Source organism: Alosa pseudoharengus, unplaced genomic scaffold (assembly GCF_046254945.1).
Source record: "Alosa pseudoharengus isolate Yale_2024_CS ecotype anadromous, Long Island Sound unplaced genomic scaffold, YU_APseudo_1.1 YU_APseudo_1.1_scf_3, whole genome shotgun sequence".
NCBI lineage: Eukaryota > Metazoa > Chordata > Actinopteri > Clupeiformes > Clupeidae > Alosa > Alosa pseudoharengus.
In genome coordinates, this window is record NW_027468718.1 from 22595548 (window position 1) to 22618397 (window position 22850).

Sequence of the window (22850 nt, forward strand, 5' to 3'; positions counted from 1 at the left end):
AAGACAATATGTCCATGCGTACTACTGGGACTCAGATGCATTGAAAGGCTCCCCTGAGGCGGGCATAGCTCCCAAAGCCCAGAGCACGGCGTCTGGTCCCACTGGCACAGCTCTCAGGGGAGCACTGTACTGAAGGACAGGGGAAGATCTTACTGGAGCCTATTCGGATGACTGGCCGTAAAATAGCCTAATCATTGTACAATTATTCCTGCCACAAAATATATTGTGTAATAACCCACTGTTACCTGAGGTGCTACACACATTTTTGAAAATCTACACAGAAAAAAAATATTTATACAATTAAATGCATAAACAATTTACATTAAGGGTTTAAAGAAAAATGGTACCGGATTGGCATTTCTCTTGTATTGATTTACAATGACAACAGCACACATTCTGGGGTGCCTATGCCTATATAGTGACAATGGTTAAATAGGAATGTCAATAACATTTGAAAAATATATTGTGTTAGGCACATAAGTGTGAGGATGAGCAGTAATCATTGTAGCTACTGATCTGTACTGTGTAATTGTGATGACACCTAACTTTTATAAGGAGGCGCTTAAAGAGTTTTCTTGCTCCTGCTAACCTTAGAGGAAAATTAACCTGTACAAGGATTACTATTTGCCACAAATATGCCATGTAGGCACTATTTAGCTGCAATTATGAAAATTAACTGCACCCTGCATGCCAGTTTAGACCATGGTAATGTCCTGTAATCAGCTCAATAAAATTACGCGGAGCAACCTGATGGAAAATATTAAATGTCCTTTTTAAAAAATAATAATAATAATTACCTTATAAAGATTTGACAGTTAATATTTTAGTTAATGTGCATCCTATCACATTGAAACTCCAAAATATTTTTTCTCCATCTTCATTGTTCTATGTTTTTATTCACATGGCCAGATATCTGGATGAAGTAGCCTACTCACCTTATGCAGACAAAACAGCAGCAACAGAGTCTGCAGGTTCCTCATGTTTGATTCTGGTCCAGCTGATCTATTTGAAGTAGATTGAGGAAATGCGCAGTTGCTGGCTTTCTGGATAAACAAATGCCATTTCTGTGAACACCTGCAACGAGATAAAATATTTAAAAAAAACTCAGCGATACAATGCAATTCTCAATGTAAGTTTGTGTTTAAATATTTTCATGCATTTTGCATTTGCACATGTCAAATATAGTCTATTTGTAGGGGCTATTGATAGCACGGTCGTTACATTATTGGTTTGATGAAGACAACAATTTGGAATGGATCATGTGCATCCTTCCAAACCTTAGCCCATACCCACATAAATCATTAAGTAGGCTAGACTAAAACTTACCTGCACCCTGGTTGCCCTGGGGGAAACTAGCCCGTACTTTTCGACATCTTAAAACAGCAACTCTCTTGACAAGTCTTCGTGAAATGTAAGTAAAGCAACCTAGCAGTTGGAAAACTTCGTTCAGGATGTCGGAGTCAATAGTAAGCACTTGTCCTATCTGGCTGGCCACGTATTAACTGCTTTTGTTTACTGATGAAAATCCGTTGATTTCAAGATTAAAAGCCAGTTTTTGGAGCATTTTGATCTTGCTGTCACTATCCAGCAGTAGCTTAAGACGAGCTGTACGATCACTCACGAATGATTATAATCTGTGTGAACCAGTTGGTGGCTCCAGTGTTGTCCACCGATGCTACGAGTCGACCAGTCTGCTTTCTCCTCCTTCCTCAGTTTTGTCAGAGGAGGCACTCCACTCACTGTGCGTTTCACAGAGGAACTCAAGAGGCATGTGATGAATCCCCTCTAAAGTCCCTACTGGACTTGAGCACAGCTGAAAAATCCTACGTCTTTTTAACCCATTAAATACCATTACATTTTAGGTTTCCACAAAACAATTGTCAATTTTGTCAGCGTCTTGTTCTTTTTCACACAAGAAGATTCCACTAACTCGCCAACCTTAACTAGATCTTTTGTAGGATATACAGTCTGGTCTAAATATGTGATTCTGGCCATGCTCATCTACCTCGTTTAGTGGACAATACCTGAACAATTCAATCACAATCTTTTATAGACTCAACCATCTGGCCAAGTCCTCTATTAATCCATTATCATTACATGTTTGTGTAAGTGGGGCTGTCCTTAACCCACTTAACCCAAAAGCTGTTGTGAGTTGTCGTATTTTTTGGTTTGAAAGGACTGTTCCACTTTCTGTGTATCAATTGCGCCTCCATGTGACGGAAACATTGCTCGTTCTTATACTTGGAGCTGACTTTCAAGAAATACATAGCCTACTCCAAGCGTTCAAAACGTCATCAAATACCTTTCTTTAACAATTTTTCTGCTCCTACAACTATTGCTAATTGAACCTGATCACCTTTGAATACAGGAAAGCACCAAAGTAACGCAGCCTATTCACTTGTGTGATGATGGCTTAGGCCTACGAAGTATAGGCTAGGCATACACTTTTAAATTTATGCTACATATTTATCACCTAGAAGGATTTTGCAATAGCACGGGTGAAAGAAAAGCAGGCAACAAGTGCTCAAAATGTAGCCTATGTGAGCTCCTTCAAGACTGTTAGGAAACCATGTGTCTAACGTTGGCTAAGAGAATACCACTGTTGTGCATAGCTGTCATCAAAGCAAAAGGTGGCTAGGTGAAATTTAAAATATATTATAATTTATAATATTATGAAATTTAAAATATAAAACAGCTTGTTTTGTGTACACTTTTTAGTTAATAAACCCTTATCATCCAAAGATAAAGAGAAACCCAGGAATGAGTATGTTTGTCCAAACGTCTAACTGACAGTAAACTTCTTCTCCAGATTTTCATTGGTTACACTGTAGCACACACAACATACCCCCCCCCCACACACACACACAATAAAATTTTTTTAATTACTACAAAAACATAAATAACCTGATATCAGATGACTCTGATATCAGATGACTCAACATACACAGGTATGCATTTAGATCTACAGAAACTGACATTTCTGTCACAGTGGCTTATAAGTAATTTTAACACCATGTAGATTTTAGAGAGAGATTAATAGATTTCTTGACACATTTCATACCTAATCATTTCTGAATGAATGAAGTGATGTAGCCCTGTGAAGTAACTTTTTTTCAACTTTGACCCTTTTTTCTATCAATCAAAGATCATAGATTTCCAAAGGTACGATGCACATCATCACTTTTGAAAAATGCTATGTCATCCTGAACATGTAAGAGCTTATTTCCTCTCACCTCTGAACTAGTAGGTTGGGCCAGAAAGGGCTGGGCTACCATCAATCACCACAGGGGCTGATAGCATGCACAGGATTAACTACCTCTGCTCTGCTCCACTACCGTAATGTGTCAGAGGTGTCAGAAATAATGCAAAACCTTCACCTTCAGAAGAGTGAAGCATCCAGAGTACAAGTACAAAGACAACGTGGCCTACTGGTTAGAGCTTCGGACTTGTAACCGGAGGGTTGCCGGTTTGAACCCCGACCAGTAGGCCACGGCTGAAGTGCCCTTGAGCAAGGCACCTAACCCCTCACTGCTCCCCGGGCGCCACTGTTGTTGCAGGCAGCTCACCGGGATTAGTGTGTGCTTCACCTCACTGTGTATTCACTGTGTGCTGAGTGTGTTTCACTAATTCATGGATTGGGATAAATGCAGAGACCAAATTTCCCTCACGGGATCAAAAGAGTATGTAAGGGATAATGTATAGAACACCGGTCATTATTGGGAAAATAAGTCCCGACAGGGCGAACCGACGCGCAGCGGAGGGGTCTTGTTCCGCCCTGAAGGGACTTATTTTCCCAATAATGACCGGCGTTCTATACATTATCCCGCTTATTACACGGCTACTTTAACGAAATAATAAACTCCCCACGATATGACTTTAGCCTATAGCCTAGCCTATTTGTTACCGTTCATCGTGGCATTTGCTGAGAAACAAATAGTTCGCAACAACACACGCTGAACTTAAATCAAACATTCTTTAGAACACAGCTGATCAACCGTTTGCTTTCACTTTTGAATGAAGTTCCAGTCCTTCCGTAGTGATATGAAAGACGTATCAGAAGCACAAAACCCGTTGCCATTGACAGCGGTAATTATATGTTTGCAGCGGTAATTACATGAAAATATTTTAACGTAGAACTTTGGGAAATCCCATTCAAGCCAATGGAGCCTTCTACTTGCCCTGTGAAGAGCCGTGTAATAAATACTTATACTTACTTATACAACGAAATGCTGTTACAAAGACAATGAAATGCAGTTACTGTATGTGAAGGAACATATTATTGGCCTATCATCCAAGCACCAACTGGAAAACTGATATATAACCCATATTCACTATTCAAAAGGCAAGAGCATGAGAAACATGGCAGTGAATAGTGAACTTGTTTATGTAACTTGTCTTGTGTGTGTGTGTGTGTGTGTGTTTGTGCGTGTGTGTTGAGAGAGTGGGGGTGGGGGGCGTGTCTAGACTCTCAGACATGTGTTTCTGCATATCTCTCCTCATTTTTTACGTGATCCTGTCTTGCTACATCTGAACACACCCCTTTCACAGAGTATATATGCCTCTCCAAAGGTAAATACATATACATACCCCGCCTGATCTCCACATTGTTCAGATTTCTCCATGGCTGCTGCCCAGATATGTGCACGGAGGGCTTTCTCCTGGCTGCTGATAGCTCTCTTCTGCGTGGTTCCTGCTCAGGGTGGGAAATTGTTAGTGATACCAGTAGATGGCAGCCACTGGACCGGCATGAAGCCCCTGGTGGAGGAACTGGGGAGGAGAGGCAACCAGGTGGTGGTCGTGATCCCAGAGGCCAGTCTTAGTATGGGCCCCTCAGAGCACACCACCACCCTCACCTTTCCTGTACCATACACCAAGGAGAGTATGAAAGACACTCTTGGACAAAACCTGGGTAAATTAATGAGCATGGACATCTCAACCTCTGTGGCAAAGTTACAGCATTACTGGATGTCCATGGTCATGCTGAGTAATTTGACCATGATAACCTGCAAAAGCATGCTATACAACAAGGAGCTGATGCAGACCCTACGGGATTATGACTTTGATGCTCTCCTCACGGACCCCTTTTGGCCTGTAGGAATCATCACTGGAGCTTATCTGGACATTCCCTCCATCTACATGAACGGTGCTCTGCCTTGTCCCCTTGACATTATCGCCACACGGTGTCCTAGTCCTGTTTCATACGTGCCAGGTCGTTTCACACACTTCAGCAATCGCATGAACTTGTGGGAGAGGACTGTTAACCTGCTGAAGTCCTTGCTGGAGCCTTCAGCCTGCAGTCGTTTTTACCTTCATGCAGACAAGGTGGCCTCAGACTTCCTGCAGAGAGAGACATCCATTGTGGAGCTGGCGAGCAATGCAGCACTGTGGCTTGTGCGCTTTGAGTTTACTTTTGAGTTCCCCATGCCTTTGATGCCCAACATGATCATGATTGGGGGGATGAAGGCTGAAAAACAGAAACCCCTGCCACAGGTGAGTTTGCTGTTTTTAGTTTATTTTGATTAGATTAATGATTAGGGGTCCAAGCAGTGTAGCTGCTTTAACCCCTTTAGGTTTAGCTACAGTAGCTGACATTTAAGCTAAAAGAGCTATAAGTGTCTGGGAAGCATAAACCATCTGGCCAAAAGGCATCATAATTGTATACAATATAAGAACCAACTTGTATGTAAATCCAAACAGGTCTGCAAAGCATGCCTATGTAAGCTACGCCACTTTAACTCATATGAATCCTCTGACACAACAAGCAAGGTGCAAAGACAATGAGCAAGGTGGTTCAGTGAATATACCTATTGTGTAATATACTGTTGAAGTAGGTCTGCGGTTTGTTTTTTTAGCTAGGTGGTCCGTGATTTTTGGTCCTTGGTCTGAAAAAGTGTGAGAAACACTGCTCTAGGGGTTTGCCTTTGGGATTGGCACATCTCACACAATTTATCAGAAACACTTTGGGCCAATCCCAAAGTGAACCCTAAGGACTAAAGACTCACAGACTTAATTGATCTTAGGTGCTAAGTGAGTGAGTGTGTGAGATCACATAGACTCAGATAGGTATAAATGGGATTTGGACAGCACCAAAGTCCGTGAGTCTGTGTCTCCGGACTTTGGGATTGGCACATTGTCAAATGGCTGCTGTGTCCTGCTGTGAAAATGCAAAAAAGGAAAGATTTTAAAAACTCACTGTTACAAAATGAGGCTGAACACCCTCTCAGAGATTTTGATCATTCAAAAAAAGTCAGTTTGGACCTGATACCTGTTGGCAGTTTTTTGGAATATGGCTCTGAAGTTGGCCAAATATGTGTTTTTTTCCATTTTTGAACCTTAAAGAAGCCCTATGGAACAATTTTAGCAAAAATGACCTTAATGATGCAGGTTGAGAGTTGTCCTGATGGTTCTACAACACTTTCTGGGTTGTTTGGTGGGTGCTTCGTCTCCCCCTATCGCTTCTCCGCGGAAAAAACGAATATGCAACTTTCTGAACCTGGTCCGGGTAAATCCGGATGTGACTCGGAAGTATCCAATCGCGCCTCCAAAATGTAGTCAGATTGTATTTTCTAAGAAGACTGCAAAACGGATGCCGACTTGGCTTTGTTGCTGTTGAAATTGTAAGTAGCCTACCCTTGGGTAAACTTAGTTTTTGTAATGTGGTTTGATAGTCTCTTGAACAATGTGTTTGCTCGACCGTTTTATTGTGAGCCCTGTATGTGTTTAGCAGGGGCGGAGCCAGACATTGTAAACATTCGGGGCTTAGCCCATTTCATTTTTTTTTTTAAATAACCCCTTAAATAATGACTTCTAGTGAATTTTGTGTAAACTAATGGACACATTGAGACTTAAAAAATGTGAAACTAACATTCAACAGATTCAAGGTATCTGACTGGCACACTGTGTAAAATTATAGTTTTGGGTCTTTCAAGAGGCAATATCTGTTCATATCTGTTTAGCATGTACTTAATTAAGCGTTTCTTATGGTTTGTATATTATAGTATTTGTTTATTTTCATTAGGCTATTGTTTGATATGACATTATTGTTTATTATTGCTATTCTCCTTCTTCCTCTTCCCTGATCTCATCTGTGTGACAAATATATAGAATATCTTATACTATAATATACATAATATTCTGATATAATTACAGTATGGCCAGTCATCATGATACAAGGGTATTTTAGAAGGAATACATTATCATCTTGACATAGGCGTTTCTAAATTATATTAATTTTGTAATTTAGCAAGATTATTCATAGGTTTCATCAGGTCCCTTTACACAGGTGCATAAAATCAAGCACCTAGATTATGAATGCAGACTGCATGGTGCTTGATTAACACACTTATGGAAAGGGCCCTTTCCTCTCAATATATCATTGTAATGTTTTTTTTTTAGTTAATAATTAGTTAGGCAGCCAAAACAACATAACATGACTTTTATATTTATGTGGACTCTTGGATTATAAGATCTGTGGTGGTGGATAGGATATCAACAAGGTTTTAAGGTAGGCTAACAGTTAACATTTTTTGTGCAACATATGACACTGAAAAGTTGACATGGGCAGATAACTGTTAATGGGTTTTTCTGACATTTCAAAACAGTGTAGCCTAATTTATTACCAGACAAGGATCACTTTGTTTTGGGAGCTGGAATTTCTTATTCTGCAGTAGGCTTAGCTAGCCTATGAGAGTACTGAATTTGCCTTTTCCGCCGACGAACGAGGCCATTTAACGTTAACGTTAAGCATTTAGGGAGCTAGCCAAGTAGCCTAACGTTAGCCTGCCTAACTGACTGAAAGCTCTTAACGTGAAATCACCAACCTGAAACAACACCATCCGTCAGTTCACTGGGCGATGCTGTTGCTTGAACGGAGCTGGGTGGTCTTTTGAAAAACGTTCTAATATCCATAACGTTTCAACAACATGTACACAAAGTGTTTTATCACAGACTGTAAAAGTGACAGACTTCTGACAGAGGCTTTTTGGAACACCGAAGCCATGACGTAGCGTTGTCAAGGCAGCATTTTCACTGGATCTAAACAAATCAATCTAACCATTGAAATCACCATAGCGGATAGCCCAGAGACCTGGCATAGATCGTGTAGCAAGTCAAATTATTTTTCAATATTGGGCTTTGAAAATAAGGGATATATTTCCTCAGTAATAGAGCATTTTGTGACATTTATAGAGAAACCGAGAGGAAGTTATATTGGAAATAAGAGGTCGGGAATTTAAAACACTAAAAAAAGATTCGGGGCTTTTGAAAAAAGATTCGGGGCTTAAGCCCCCTAAGCCACCCCCTAGCTCCGCCACTGGTGTTTAGCTTGGTTTCTTGATGGCTAGCTCGCTAGCTAGTGGGGGTTTAGCCACTTGCTACCGAAGCTGCAGGGGGAGCTATGTCGTGAAAAATGCAACCCCAAATCTGGCGAAAACCCAGAAACAGCAAAGGAATAACCAGACCTGTATAGGGCTTCTTTAATATCTGTGAAACTAATCATCTAAGAGAGACCTAATTTTGTACAGTGTTTCACCTGGTACCAGAGATGCTTACTGTAAAGTCTTCTATCTGAAAAACTGGGGGCTCAACAACTCTTCAAATGTGCTATTTTATTTCGCCAAGACAAATTTTGGAAGAAGTTTAAGTACCTACCATTCTAGGTTATACTTGAGCTACACCCCTGACATTCCATGTCTGGATGCTATTACTACCAGATATTGACTGTAGATAATTTGAAGGCTACAGGCGAGATAGTTTTCCAGATATTGCTGTTTGAAAATGGCTTTTCAGAGTATGAAGGCAAAAAAAAAAATGCCCATAAAGACCCTCCTGTCACAGCTCGCATTATGTGTGGCCCAATTAGACGACAATAGTTTTTGAATCAGTAGATGTTCCTCTCTCCAGCAACAGTAAAACCACTCACCAAAGCCACTGCGCATGTGAGATATTGCCTCATAAAAATGATTGTTTGACCAGATGAAAATTCTGCTTTTAGTGTTTCTGATAACCCCCTAGTACACCCTTTTAATGTCAATGCTTCATCTTCAACTTTTGGTCTGTAAAACTAGTGAACCCAGGCTCTATGGAAATATATAAGTTATGTTCATATCTTTATCAGAATTATCAGGGTAGCCATTGCAATTTCAGTCATTTTCAGCCATAAATTGCCTGATTTTTGAGGGTCTCCAAGGGGGGCCCCAGAACTCAGTAACGGAAAATAGCTGGAGGGTTTTAATCATATGGCTGTTCATAGTTCCACATACCTATCACACATACAAAGTATGAGCTGATTTGGCCGACCCCCATCTTGCGACCTCTCCCTGGTTTTCTCATGCAATGATTCTTAAGAAGGATGTTCCACATTATTAAGCATGCCACAGGTATTTGCCACTGGTAGTATTGCGAGGGAACGCAAAAGTATTTCGTGGGAAATAGTAAAAATATTTACCAACGTGACCCTTCCCGGGCTCCGTATTTTCCTCCAATACTTTTCGTCTTTTTTACCTGGCCTTTTTAGTCCCTGTGAAAATATGGCCCTTGCGGTTCATACCCACATGCAGGATGAGCGGCTAGGACTCACTGAGGTGATGATGGGGTGGAGACACAGCAAGCAAACATGGAATTTGGTGAAGAGTGCAGATTTATTTACAGTGCGGAAACAGTGCAAACAAAAAGACTTAACAAAACAAAAGAAAATTATCCAACCGGTTTGCAATGCAAAAGTTTCTCAGCGCACAACCTCACAACAACAAGTTGTTGCACGCAACATGCACACTCCTAGACTTCTCTCACCTGGGTGAAGTGAGCCAGCCTTAAATAGGCCAGCCAATTACCCAATCAAGACCTGGGTTAAACCATTTTAGACAGATACATACACAAGACATAAACACATACACAGCATTAAAACTGAAACTTAGTGTAGGTGGGTGTATGTCTTTTAACAGGGTAAAACAACATAGCTAGGGGAAAAGGAGAGGTCTCCTTTTCACAGTCCCTCATTAGCTCTTTCTACCATCCATCCTCCCTGATCAAGGGCCGGCGGCCCAGCTATAGTAGGCTATCTGAGAAAACTTTTTAGAAAAGACGGGCTATAGACCCAACCAACTCTTCTTGGGAGGGGAGGGGAGAACAACCCATGCAGAGGCATAGAATGCGGAACGTATGTAGCCTACTTTAAGAGAAGATAGATTAATGTGGCAAATGTCAATATTTTTCCCTCGATCGGCCCAAAAGTGAAGCGGCCCACCGGGAATTCTCCCGATTCTCCCGATTACTCACTCCGGGCTTGCGTGCAACCCTAGATGGTCCAGATGGATGGATCGTTGGTGAATGGCCACCATGTCCCAACAAGGCTGAGACGTCAGCAAGGAGGTGGCAGAGTTTTGGGACGGAATCATGGGGAGAGAGCTGGTAGGCCCCTTTAGGGTGCCTGACGGTGTGAAAAGTAAGTAAGTAGTATAAGTATATACTGTATACTCTTTTGATCCCGTGAGGGAAATTTAGTCTCTGCATTTATCCCAATCCGTGAGTTTATGAAACACACTCAGCACACAGTGAGGTGAAGCACACACTAATCCCGGCGCAGTGAGCTGCCTGCTACAACAGCGGTGCTCGGGGCAGTGAGGGGTTAGGTGCCTTGCTCAACTTCCTACTGGTCGGGGTTTGAACCGGCAACCCTCCAGTTACAAGTCCGAAGCGCTAACCAGTAGGCCACGGCTGCCCCAAGTATGTAGAGTTTCGGACTGACCACATTCTTCCGTAGTACAAAAAGAAGAACCGTGCCTTCCATAGCAAAATCATCTTTATGCATGACAATACACCATCTCATGCTGCAAAGAATACTCTGGGTCATTCGCTGCTATGGGCATAAAAGGTGAGAAACTCATGGTGTGGCCCCCATCTCCCCTGGACCTCAACCCTATTGAGAACCTTTAGAGCATCATCAAGCAAAAGATCTATGAGGGTGGGAGGCAGTTAACATCCAAGTAGCAGCTCTGGGAGGCTATTCTGACATCCTGCAAAGACATTAAAGCAGAAACTCTCCTAGAACTCACAAGTTCAATGGATGCAAGAATTGTGAAGGTGATATCAATGAAGGGGTCCTATGTTAACATGTAACTTGGGCCTGTTAAGATATTTTTGATTGAAATAACTTTTGATTTAATTTATATCACCTCCTAATGCTGCAAATTCAACAAATGACCATTTTTAGTTCTTTACAACCTATAAAATGTCTTGAAACTCTGTTGTGCATAATTATTTGGAACAGTGCATTTTGAGTTTTTTATTTTTGAAAAAAATACTGTTATCAGTGGGAGGTTTGTTCAATAAAATTTGAATTATACTCTAACAGTTGATTACTTGAAAATTATATTGACTGTCATTTGCATCAACTATTTAGGAAAATCTGAGAAACATGTAATTTGCATAATAATTTGGAACACAGTGTATTTTTTGAATGTTAAAATATTGTATTGCAATGACTACATTGTAGGATACATTCCAGTGCAGAAATACAGTATTTTGAACATGATGAAACTGCACTGTACTGCAAAAGAACAATAGTGTTTTGGCAGGCTATTGTTGAGTAAACTAGATGTACCGCATAGCGGTACAAAATATGACCGCCGCTCAGTCCTGTACATCCGTTCCGCGAAAATAAATCACACCTATCAATTTGTCTCCATCTTTTACTCCATCCCCCACTCTTGAAACTTTTGTGTATGCTTGTTTGGCATGCCTGTGTGTGTGTGTGTGTGTGTGTGCGGCTGCACAGAAAGTAGCCTACTGGAGCTGAAAAGGTGAATAGATTGTAGAATAGCCAAAGAAGTTGTAGCATTGTTATACAACCTTTAAAATCTCTAAACAATCACAAGTAGGGCAGTTCATCACAGTTCATCCATTGCAACTGGATTGATGAAAGGTCACTTACACCTGTAGGCTACATTGTATTTGGGAAAAGCAAAAGGTATCAGCGTAATGTTATAATTTTATTTATTTATTTATTTATTTATTTATTTATTTATTAATAGACAAAAACATCTCTGTCAGTTCCATGCCGTTTTCAACAGCTATCAAAAACAAAGGTCATTTTTGGATGGATGGATAGACGAAATGCTGTTTTACATCTAACCAGTTAACTGACATGTCCAAATGGGCCTTGATGAAATACGTCGCTAGACTGTTCATACACATTTTAACGGGCCAAAGTTGAAGAGCTGTTGGCCGTTGTTTCCTGCAAATATAGGCTGATTCATGTTCCCTTGCATTGTGTAACTGAGGTCCATGGCTTGTCTGGCTTTCACCAGACCAAGCTCAATCTTTTAAGAAATCAAAAAATAAATAGCGGGCAGATCAGGCTGGGTTCACCCAGCTTAGTCCATAGGCGCCCGATATTGTTTAATTTTCCGATTGAGATATCCACGCTCTGGCTATTCTAAATGCAAAAATGCATCAGGGAGTTATGACAAAACTGTAACTAACAAACTAGATCCTAATAGAAAGCTGTTAGCTTACCTAAGCTACAGGTAGGCCTATAAGGTAGGTAGGCCTATTTACAACATAAATTGTCAATAGGCTATGCTGGCGACAAGCGGACTTAAACTGCCATATCGTGCGAAAAGTTGTAATAAAATTCACGCAGCTCCATGAGTCAAGGAAAGCGCGAATGAAGTAGCCACTTCTAAATGGGACCCACTACACAGTAGCTTAAGGTGTGTTGCTAAAGCAGCCATAATGAAATGAAGGTGTCATTGTTTGGATACTTCACACACACGTGCTTTTTAATCTCACAGACTACAACTACCAAGCTGGAATCAAAGCACATCGATTCCCCTCTCACACCCTGCACGCACTTACAACAAATAAACAGGCGTCTCAGTCTCACGCATGTATAGGCAAAACTGTATCAGACCGGTGTAACGTTGGTAAATCTTCCATTGCACAGAATGATTTTTGTAGCACGTGCAACAAATGACAGTCGAAAGATACAATTACAGTGCTGCTATCAATTTGCTTGGTATAACCGCATTTATAGTTTTCTACAAATGCAATCAAATTGGCCTCCATCACTCAACCAACGCTAATGGTAACATTATTGTACCTAGGTCCTTATTGATATTATTAATTAAGATTAACGTACCTGCAGTAAAAACCAAGCATGTCCAATAAACATTCTCAGATTTATTTCGGCTTCAAGAAGAAATGGGAATTACATTTCATGTGAACATCGTCCTATCCTTATTACACGTTCTCTGCGGTAAACTACAGTCCTTGTAGGAAGCGTCCATTGTTTTTCCAACCCACTTTTAACTTCCAACAAAATTACGCCTCACTGCAACGATGCGCCATCTAGTGGACAAACGACTACTTATCGCCAATACCGGAAATGCAGCCATGATGATGATGATGATGAATATTTGGCTTTCTTTTAATCCTACTGAATTTGTAATTATGTATCGGCCGTTCTAATACCGATAGTATGTGCGTGCCTGTGTGTGTGTGCATGTGTATATGTGTGCATCGCCATCTACAGGCCAATGAGTGTACAGTCACTAAATGTACACATAACCTAAATTTCTTTAGACCCCCCCATGGATGAAATTCTACGAAACTTGGCATACTCCCAGAGAATGCCAGGTCAATCATACACATAACATTTGGTGCAGTTCTGTACATCTTAACTGAAGATAGGGGCGATTAAAGCAGAATGATATTGCATTTTCATTTTTTACCAGGGGGGTGCAAATCACAAATGAGTGATTATGGGCCAGGTTGATGTGGGCCCTTGAGACCAACATACCATAAAATATTCTTCATCCTCAGTGCCACGGTTCAGGTAGTTATTTAGGAAAAACTGCTTTTTTTTGCGGTTCGGGGGGCCCAGCACGGGGGGATTTTTTGTAAAAAAAAACAAAACAAAAAACTTTGACAATCATTACATGACCGCTTCGCTAGCGGCGGTCATAATAAAGGGAATAAATACTTAGTTAACTGTGATCAAATAAATGTAATATCCTTTTAAGCATTTGTAGTTGAAACCAACTCCTTAACACCAACACTCCTAAAACTCCTCTATAGGTATATTGGAGTTTAATATTAGGCTACTATTAATGTAAATAGATTTGTCAGTGTTCTTCTCATTATGCACTTTGCTGTGATAGTGACATTTAAATTCATGCAAACTGTAGGCTTCCAGTGAAATGTTTGGACACACCTATACTCATTCATAGGCTTTTCTTCATTTTTACTATTTTCTACATTGCAGAACAATATTCCGTCTTTTTTGACAATTTTATAAAGCAATAAAGAAGACAAGACATAACACGAAATATGTGTATATTTTAGGTCCTTCAAAGTAGACATATAATGACAGGCTTTGTACATTTATTACAATCATCTTCATGAGCTATAGTCACCTGGAATGCTTTTCCATTAACATTGGTGAAAGAACAGCACCCAACAAGTGCTTAACATCTGAGCTCCTTCAAGACTGTTGGGAAACCATTCCAGTCTATCTGATGTTGGCTAAGAGAATACCACAGTTGTGCAAACTGTCATCAGAGCAAAATGTGGCTACTTACAGTAATGCAATGTAAAATATAAAACAGCTTGTTTTGTGTACACTTTTTGAATCCATAACATCCAAACATAAAGAGAAATTCATGAATGAGTATGTTTGTCCAAATGTCTGACTGTGACTGTGCCCAAGTAAGGTGTCGTTGTGTGAACAAAAAAACAAGTAACCTGATACCAGATGACTTTGCATGCACAGTTAATCTAGATTTAGATCTATCAGATAAAAAAAAAAAAAACGGACATTTCTGTTGCACAGTATTTTTTACTAGTATGGCTTAGTACCAGTAGATTTAGTGGATGTCAGGTTAAGTTATGTTGCATGAACATGGCATGGGTGTTACATGTGTCCATAAGAAATTAGTTTTAACACCCAACATACCCAATCTTTTCTGAATTAATGAAATGACGTAGCCCGGTTGAGAAACTTTTTTTTTTTTTTTTTACCATTTTTCTATCAATCAAAGATCATATTTTCAAAGGTACGGTCCACATCATCACTTTTGAAAAGAACTAAGTCATCCTGAATATGTATACTTGTTTAGATCGTGAGAAGAGCTTCTTTCCTCTCACCTCTGAACTAGTAAGATGTTGGGCCAGAAAGGGCTGGGCTACCATCATCAATCACCTGATAGCATGACAGCATGCACAGGATTAACTACCTTTGCTCTGCTCCACTACCATAATGTGTCAGAGGTGTCAGAAATAATGCAAAACCTTCACCTTCAGAAGAGTGAAGCATATACAAGTCTCTGGAATAAAGGTATTCCTCAAGGTATAGGCATAGTCTCACAGATGTTCACACAGATGCCTAGACTCTCAGACCCACGTGTTTCTGAATGACATTTCCATATTTTTCCTGAACCTGTCTTTCTATACTAAAACACACCCCTTTCACAGATTACGTAAGTGTCTCCAAAGGTAAATACATAAACACACCCAGTCTGATCTCCACATTGTTCAGGTTTCTCCATGGCTGCTGCACAGATATCCATCAGGAGAGCTTTCTCCAGGCTGCTGATAGCTCTCTTCTGCGTGGGTTCTGCTCAGGGTGGGAAACTGTTAGTGATACCAGCAGATGGCAGCCACTGGACCGGCATGAAGCCCCTGGTGGAGGAACTGGGGAGGAGAGGCAACCAGGTGGTGGTCGTGATCCCAGAGGCCAGTCTTAGTATGGGCCCCTCAGAGCACACCACCACCCTCACCTTTCCTGTACCATACACCAAGGAAAGTATGAAAGACACCCTTGGACAAAACCTGGGTAAATTCATGAGCATGGACATCTCAACCTCTGTAGCAAAGTTACATCAACATTGGATGACCTTAGGCAAACTGAGTAATTTCACCATGATGACTTGTGAAAGCTTGCTGTACAACAAGGAGCTGATGCAGACCCTACGGGATTATGACTTTGATGCTCTCCTTACAGATGGGTTTTCGCCTGTAGGAATCATCACTGGAGCTTATCTGGATATTCCCTCCATCTACACGCATGGTTTTTACCCTTGTCCCCTTGACATTATCGCCACACGGTGTCCTAGTCCTGTTTCATACGTGCCACGCCGTTTCACACACTTCAGCAATCGCATGAACTTGTGGGAGAGGACTATTAATCTGCTTAGGTCCTTGCTGGAGCCTTCAGCCTGCAGTCGTTTTTACCTTCATGCAGACAAGGTGGCCTCAGACTTCCTGCAGAGAGAGACATCCATTGTGGAGCTGGCGAGCAATGCAGCACTGTGGTTTATGTACTATGACTTTACCTTCGAGTTCCCCATGCCTTTGATGCCCAACATGATCATGATTGGTGGGATGCAAGCAGGAAAGTCTAACCCCCTGCCACAGGTGTGTTTGCTGTTTTTAGTTTATTTTGATAGATTAATGATTAGGGGTCCAAGCAGTGTAGCTGCTGGAAGTGTTTCGGTTTTGCACTCATCAATATTTAGGCTAAAAGGGCTAAAAGTGTCTGGGTAGCATAAACCATCTGCGCAAAAGGCATCATAATTCACATGTGGGTTGGAAACTTCATCTGCTAAAGGAAGAAGAAATTACACACATTGGCCTCAAGGTGGCGCTGTAATATGTTTACGGATATTTAAAAACAATTTGGCTTATGGTCAAAATTCTGTTCTTCTGATTTGTCAAGTCTTCTGTATCTTTGCTAATCAGATAGCCTGGGAATACTCATACGAACCTTTGGCAAATTCGGAATTTCCGATTCCGATTTCCGCGAGGCCATTGAAGCCCATTTCCAATGTCCCTAAAACATGGGCACGCAAATACAATCTTAAATTTGGTATGGATGTGTATTTCTTTGGATTTGAGTAAACAACTGCATTTATACCTTTGTTTATGAGATTGCTACACTTCTGAAACGATTTGGTGAGATTTTAATGCACCAATTTAAGTTTAATTTCACTGCTAGTTCCGCCCCTGCTGGAAGTCATAAGTCAATTAACATTTGCCAGACCGTGAATTACTATTAAGGTCTGCGGGCTAACCAGGCTACTAATCAGACATTAAAAAAATGGAAGTAGAAGTAAAATGATCTGGTCTAAGGGCATTCATTCTATTCATTCCAAATTTGGCATGCATCATCTATACATGCATTATCATGTTGTATAATGCCATTGTATAACATTGTTCAAGAGACTATCAAACCACATTACAAAAACGAAGTTCACCCAAGGGTAGGCTACTTAAAATTTCAACAGCAAACAATCTGACTACATTTTCAAGGCGCGATTGGATACTTCCGCTGAGTCACATCCGGATTTACCCGGTCCGGGTTCAGAAAGTTGTATATTCGGTTTTTCCATGGAGAAGCGATAGGGGGAGACGAAGCACCCACCAAACAACCCAAAAAGTGTTGTAGAACCATCAGAACGACTCTCAACCTGCACAATTAAGGTCATTTTTGCTAAAATTGTTGCATAGGGCTCCTTTAACCCTTAGAACCCCAAGCTGTTTTTAGGGCATTTTCACTACCTTTATTCATAGGGATTTATTCTGGTCATTGTAAGTGCCACACACACATATTATATATTGTGTTTTTTTTCAGCAGAGTCTAGGCTAGAGCATTTCATGTATTAGTACTAGCATTGATTTGATTTTGATTAAAGAATTAAAGAATTAAAATATAAAAAGTGTATTATAAAAATGTATCTCACCACAGCAAGCTCATAGCTCTACATGCATTTCATGTGTGTGTAAGGCAGACTGTCTTGAAGACAACGTTGGGGGAATAACACACCAAGAAACACATTTTGACAGTCATGCAATGATACAAACTTAGTGAAAACTGATACATCTTTAGATTTTGTTTTCAAAACAATGAAAAACAGCTTTTCTACCGGTCATCATTAACTCTCAGTCTGCGGTCACATGTAGAGAAATAACTCAGCTCGATCATTGAATCATGTGGCTCAAATGCGTGCTTGTGTGTGCCGTTTTGTTCATTACGGCACAGCACTTGCTGCACATCTCCAAAAGAGTTTGAAGGATCTTAATCAAACTTTGAACAGTAGATCATCACAACAGCTAGATAGCAGAGCTGCCAACTCTCACGCATTGACCGTGAGATTCATTCGATTGGCTCCACACGCTCTCACGCCAATCCAATGCGGGTTGGCAGCTCTAAGGACTGATTAGGTAGTCAGGGTAGTGGGATTAATATCTTCCATTATATATTATATATTATAACTTCCATTGTTTAAAACAGTCTCCATCTCTCACCATTAACTTTCACCCGCGGTCAAGTACAGGCTAGATGACTAAATTCCACTCCAGAATAGTGGATAATGTAATCATGTGGATCAAACAGCCTTTGTTCATACTTGGTACAGACCATTGTCATCTGATAATTAATCTGAAAAGATGCAAAGACCAGCCCAGAGTAAAGTAAACACACCTCACAATGTGTGAACTCCTGAGTCACTGGTAGGTGGCACAAAATGTGTACAGAGAACGAATTGTCCTTGTACAAATTATTGTATTCTAACATAATATAAACAAAACACAAAAGGGAGTATTAGTATAATTAGGAAATTACCAAAGCCTACGTTTAAAAATGAACAGCACAGGGCATAGCATCAAGACCTAATGTAGTTGCAAGATACTTGCTCTATTTTAAAGCCTTGATTCAGACCTGGTCCAGACCACTTTTTTCATGTTTCTTACCTCGTGATTAACATGAGAAGACGCAAAGTCCAGCCCACTGAAAAGTAAACACACCTCACAGTAAACTCCTCACTGTGAGCCTCTCCACTAGAGAACACTTATTTTGCCCAGCCACACCTGCACAGTTCAGAGCTCTCCATGGCTGCGTTGTATTCCACCAGCATAGCTTTCACCAGGCTGCTGATAGCTGATAGATCTCTTCTGCGTGGGTTCTGCTCAGGGTAGGAAACTTTTAGTGATACCAGCAGATGGCAGCCACTGGACCGGCATCACTTTCACCAGCATGCAGGTGAAGGGCTGTGAGAGTCTGCTGTACGACCAGACACTCATGCAGCAGCTCCGCAGCGAAGGCTTTGAGCTCCTACTCACAGACCCCTTTTTGCCGTGCGGTTCCATCATAGCGGAGGCGTTCTCGCTGCCTGCGGCCTACTTCCTGCGTAGTATGCCCTGTGGCCTTGATTATAGTGCAGCCCAGTGTCCCTCGCTTTATGTCAGGATACACTGATGAATTTCCCTCAGAGGGTGAAGAACATGATTTCGACTGGAGTATACCTTTGTCGTTTGCTTTATGCCAGTTTTGATGAGTTGTCCAGTAGGTATCTGGAGAAAGACATCACCTACAGGGAGATTTTGGGTCATGGGGCTATCTGGCTGATGCGGTATGACTTTACCTTTGAGTATCCGAAGCCACTAATGCCCAACCTGATCCATATAGGGGGAATTAACTGTGAGAATTCCTCTGCCTGCGGTATGTTCTTTTTATCCACAAGTGTCAAACAAAGTTTATAGCAGTTTACAGAGTTTTTATTTGGTGCAGAATTAGTAAGAAGACCAGCCAAAGGAGAATTCCTTTGTCATAAAAACATCTTGTTTGTCTCACAAGAAATGTATCAGCTCCTAACAAGATCTCAAATGTTCTCCTAAACCCTTCAAAATACCCTTTTTTCTTCTCAATACTGTATTCTTATTGATAATTATTCCCCCTGGTCTTCGTGGTTTAACCATTTTTAAACAACTCACAAATGACCAACTGTGCTCCATATTGAGTAGTGTATGAACATCTTGAGATGCATGCTGTATCTTCTGATGATGTCTTTATGTTAACTTGTCAGTCAATAGTAAAAGTAAATAACTGTGTAGAACTGTTTTGTCGTTGACTATGAGACCACGGTGAAGTTTCACTTTGCCTATGAGTTCAAATAATAGGTGAGTGCAGATGCATATGGCTATACTCTGCTAGTCACAAACAGGTTTTAGTAAAGCAAGGTTTAGTGGAATCCCTGTGTTCCATACATGGTCTCACGTACAAGCAGATTCCTTCAAATGCACTGACTGTCAAAATACCAGTGCACAGTTGTAGAAGTAGTTATAGCAGTAGTTTGAAGTTGTGCTGCATGCTGTTAAAGGGAATGACAGATGTCACTATCATTGGTTCAAAGGATGTTACGCCCAAAACACACCCAAGACTGATTAAGAAACAGAATAACAACCCTTTTGAACAATGCGCCTGGTCTCTGATCACAAAATCACGCCCTTAAACACCCTTAAACTTTGCGTCTCTAACCATGCGTTTCCAATCGCTATAACAGAGCCCATTGTTTACAAAGTCAGTTTTACACTATTGGTTGTATTTGCCTCACCAAATGCTTAAGCTTTCCATGTCCTGCTTTCTTAATGCACTACATTGTAGTGCTAGAGCACATTATCTTGTGCACATTGCATTTGTTTAGGACATTTTGTAGACTTGGTAGCAAAGGGCCACTCTGTTTCCTCTGTTAAGGAACCTGTGATCTTGGGTTTCTGAGCATTATCTATTTTGTGTTTCCATTTCAGGAGGTGGAGAAGTTTGTGAGTGGATCTGGTGAGCATGGCTTTGTGGTCTTCACCCTGGGCTCAATGGTGTCCCAGATGCCAGAGGACAAGGCCCGAGTGTTCTTTGAGGCATTTAGGCAGATTCCACAGAGGGTGAGCAACAAGCTCTTATTCTTCAAGGCTGTTCAGGATAATTTTGGCCCCACTAATGCGAGGAAATCAAGATATTATTTATGAAAGAGAGACATATTAATATCAAACTGTTACAAACAAATGGTATCCTGCAGAGTATGCTTGTGTACTTAGATAGAAGGTCAGTCTCCTTCTCATACTTAATGCTACTTCCTCCTAAGGTTTTGTGGAGATACACTGGACCTGTGCCTGAAAATGCCCCAAAGAATGTCAAACTCATGAAGTGGTTGCCTCAAAATGATCTCTTAGGTTTGTTGTATGCATTTGAGTTCATGCCTGTTTGATGGAAAACATTTTTGTTTGAAAACTAAAGCAAATAATTAGTTATTTCAGCTTTTCTATTCCCATAACTACACTCTTAAAACACTCAAGTTGTGTTGTTTTTAACAGATTTTGTGTAACAAATAAATAAGGAAACAAAATAAACTTGTGTTGTCCCTATCTGGACACAGAGATGTGTTAAAACAATGCACGTTGTGTTGTTTTCAACACATTCATTTTAAGAATGTAGTAATGTTTGTTTAATTAACTATACTGTGTCTGTGATTCCAGGTCACCCTTTGGCCAAGGCTTTCATCACACATGGAGGGTCTCATGGCATCTATGAGGGTATATGCAACGGGGTGCCCATGGTCATGCTGCCACTGTTTGGTGACCAAGCTGACAATGTTCAACGCATGGTTGCACGTGGTGTTGCTGAGTCTTTGACCATTGCTGACGTGACCACAGCCAAACTTTTGGAAGCCCTCAACAAAGTCATTAATGACAAGAGGTATGGTGCATTTCATAATGGCCTTTCCAGAAACATCTTATTTCTCTGTTTGAAAGTGTGAATATGACACTCATGCAAAGTGCTGTTTCCTTCATTCTCCAGTTACAAGGCAAATATGATGAAGCTTTCAGCTGTGCACAACGATCGTCCGATTAAACCTCTCGACCTGGCTGTCTTCTGGACCGAGTTTGTCATGAGACACCAAGGAGCGGAGCACTTGCGCCCAGCTGCTCACGAGCTGAACTGGATCCAGTACCACAGCCTTGATGTGATTACACTGCTGACAACCATTGTGCTCATTGTTGTTCTTGTGACATTTAAAAGTTGCATGTTCTGTTTGAAGAAGTGCACACGAAACAAGACTAAACAAAAGAAAAACAAGCGAGAGTAGTTTTTGGAGTTTTGTTTGTGAGTGAAGGTGAATGGCACTGGCTGAGGGAAAAAAACACAGCCTACCTCCTTATTATAGCCTAGTGTGTTTGGAGAAACTATTTGAAAGTAAAAATATACAGGGAATTTCTGTAGCTAGTTATTTGGCTGTAAAGGGCCTAGGGTTTCTTCTAATCAATGAATGCTGTTGACAACGGGTGTTTATTGCATACATAGAAGACTACATGTGTAGGCCTACTTCTGCTGTAAGTCAATAATTTCGACACAAATAGTCTATATGAAGAAAACTTGGTATGATGACAATAAAGAAAACTGACTACATTACCCATGAGCCTGTTGTTAACTTGTCTGTATGGAAGCCCAAGTCATATCCTCTGTAACTGCAAAAACAGCGGAGAATAGAGGGTTAGAGGTTAGTTGCCTGTCAACCATGTGCTCATTTGTTTATTTTTTGCCATGTGTCTCTGTTTTCTGTCTCTTGACATCCCTCACCTCAAGTCTTGCTGAGTTGTCTGATTGTAGGTCTGTTGGACCTGGTTCTTGTGTTTATTGTGTTCATCTGTACCTTGTTGCTCTTGCCATATCAAGCCCCTGTTTCCGTAGTCTTCCTTGCTTGGTCATTGTGTGTTGTCATGTTGGTGCTCTCTTCATGTTGGTTTCTCGAATAAGATCTTGTTGAGTTTAGGTCTAATCTGTATTTTTGTTGTGGCATTTGGATTCAACTAGGCCTACTGCTAACATCATGAAAGTCATGCAATGGTCTTTAGATCTTTAGATTTTGTTTTCTAAACAATGAAAAACAGTCATCATACCGGTCATCATTAACTCTCAGTCTGCGGTCACATGTAGAGAAATAACTCAACTCGATCATTGAATCATGTGGCTCAAATGCGTGCTTGTGTGTGCCGTTTTGTTCATTACGGCACAGCACTTGCTG

General features: G+C 40.8%; 2 protein-coding genes across 3 annotated transcripts in view; one reads left to right on the plus strand and one right to left on the minus strand.

Annotated features, from left to right (window-relative positions):
- Nucleotides 1–1740, minus strand: part of nxph2a (neurexophilin 2a) — a 12112-nt gene extending 10372 nt beyond the window's left edge. The window contains exons 1-2 of the mRNA XM_076262592.1: nt 1327–1740; nt 936–1074 (exon numbers count right to left, since the gene is read on the minus strand). Coding sequence (XP_076118707.1) covers nt 936–980 — 45 coding nt within the window. The 5' untranslated portion in view covers nt 981–1074; nt 1327–1740. The remainder of the gene's footprint in view (nt 1–935; nt 1075–1326) is intronic.
- A 2838-nt stretch (nt 1741–4578) lies between these two features.
- LOC143100424 (UDP-glucuronosyltransferase 1A1-like) lies at nt 4579–22237 on the plus strand. 2 transcript variants are annotated; one of them, XM_076263589.1, is made up of 5 exons: nt 4579–5490; nt 20581–20712; nt 20913–21000; nt 21304–21523; nt 21626–22237. In XM_076263589.1, exons 1-5 carry the CDS (start codon nt 4621–4623, stop codon nt 21912–21914), a joined length of 1599 nt encoding a protein of 532 aa, XP_076119704.1. In that variant the 5' UTR covers nt 4579–4620; the 3' UTR covers nt 21915–22237. The 2 variants fall into 2 exon arrangements, with proteins under 2 accessions (XP_076119704.1, XP_076119703.1); XM_076263588.1 differs by lacking the exon at nt 4579–5490 and adding an exon at nt 15507–16413.
- The last annotated feature ends 613 nt before the right edge of the window (nt 22238–22850 follow it).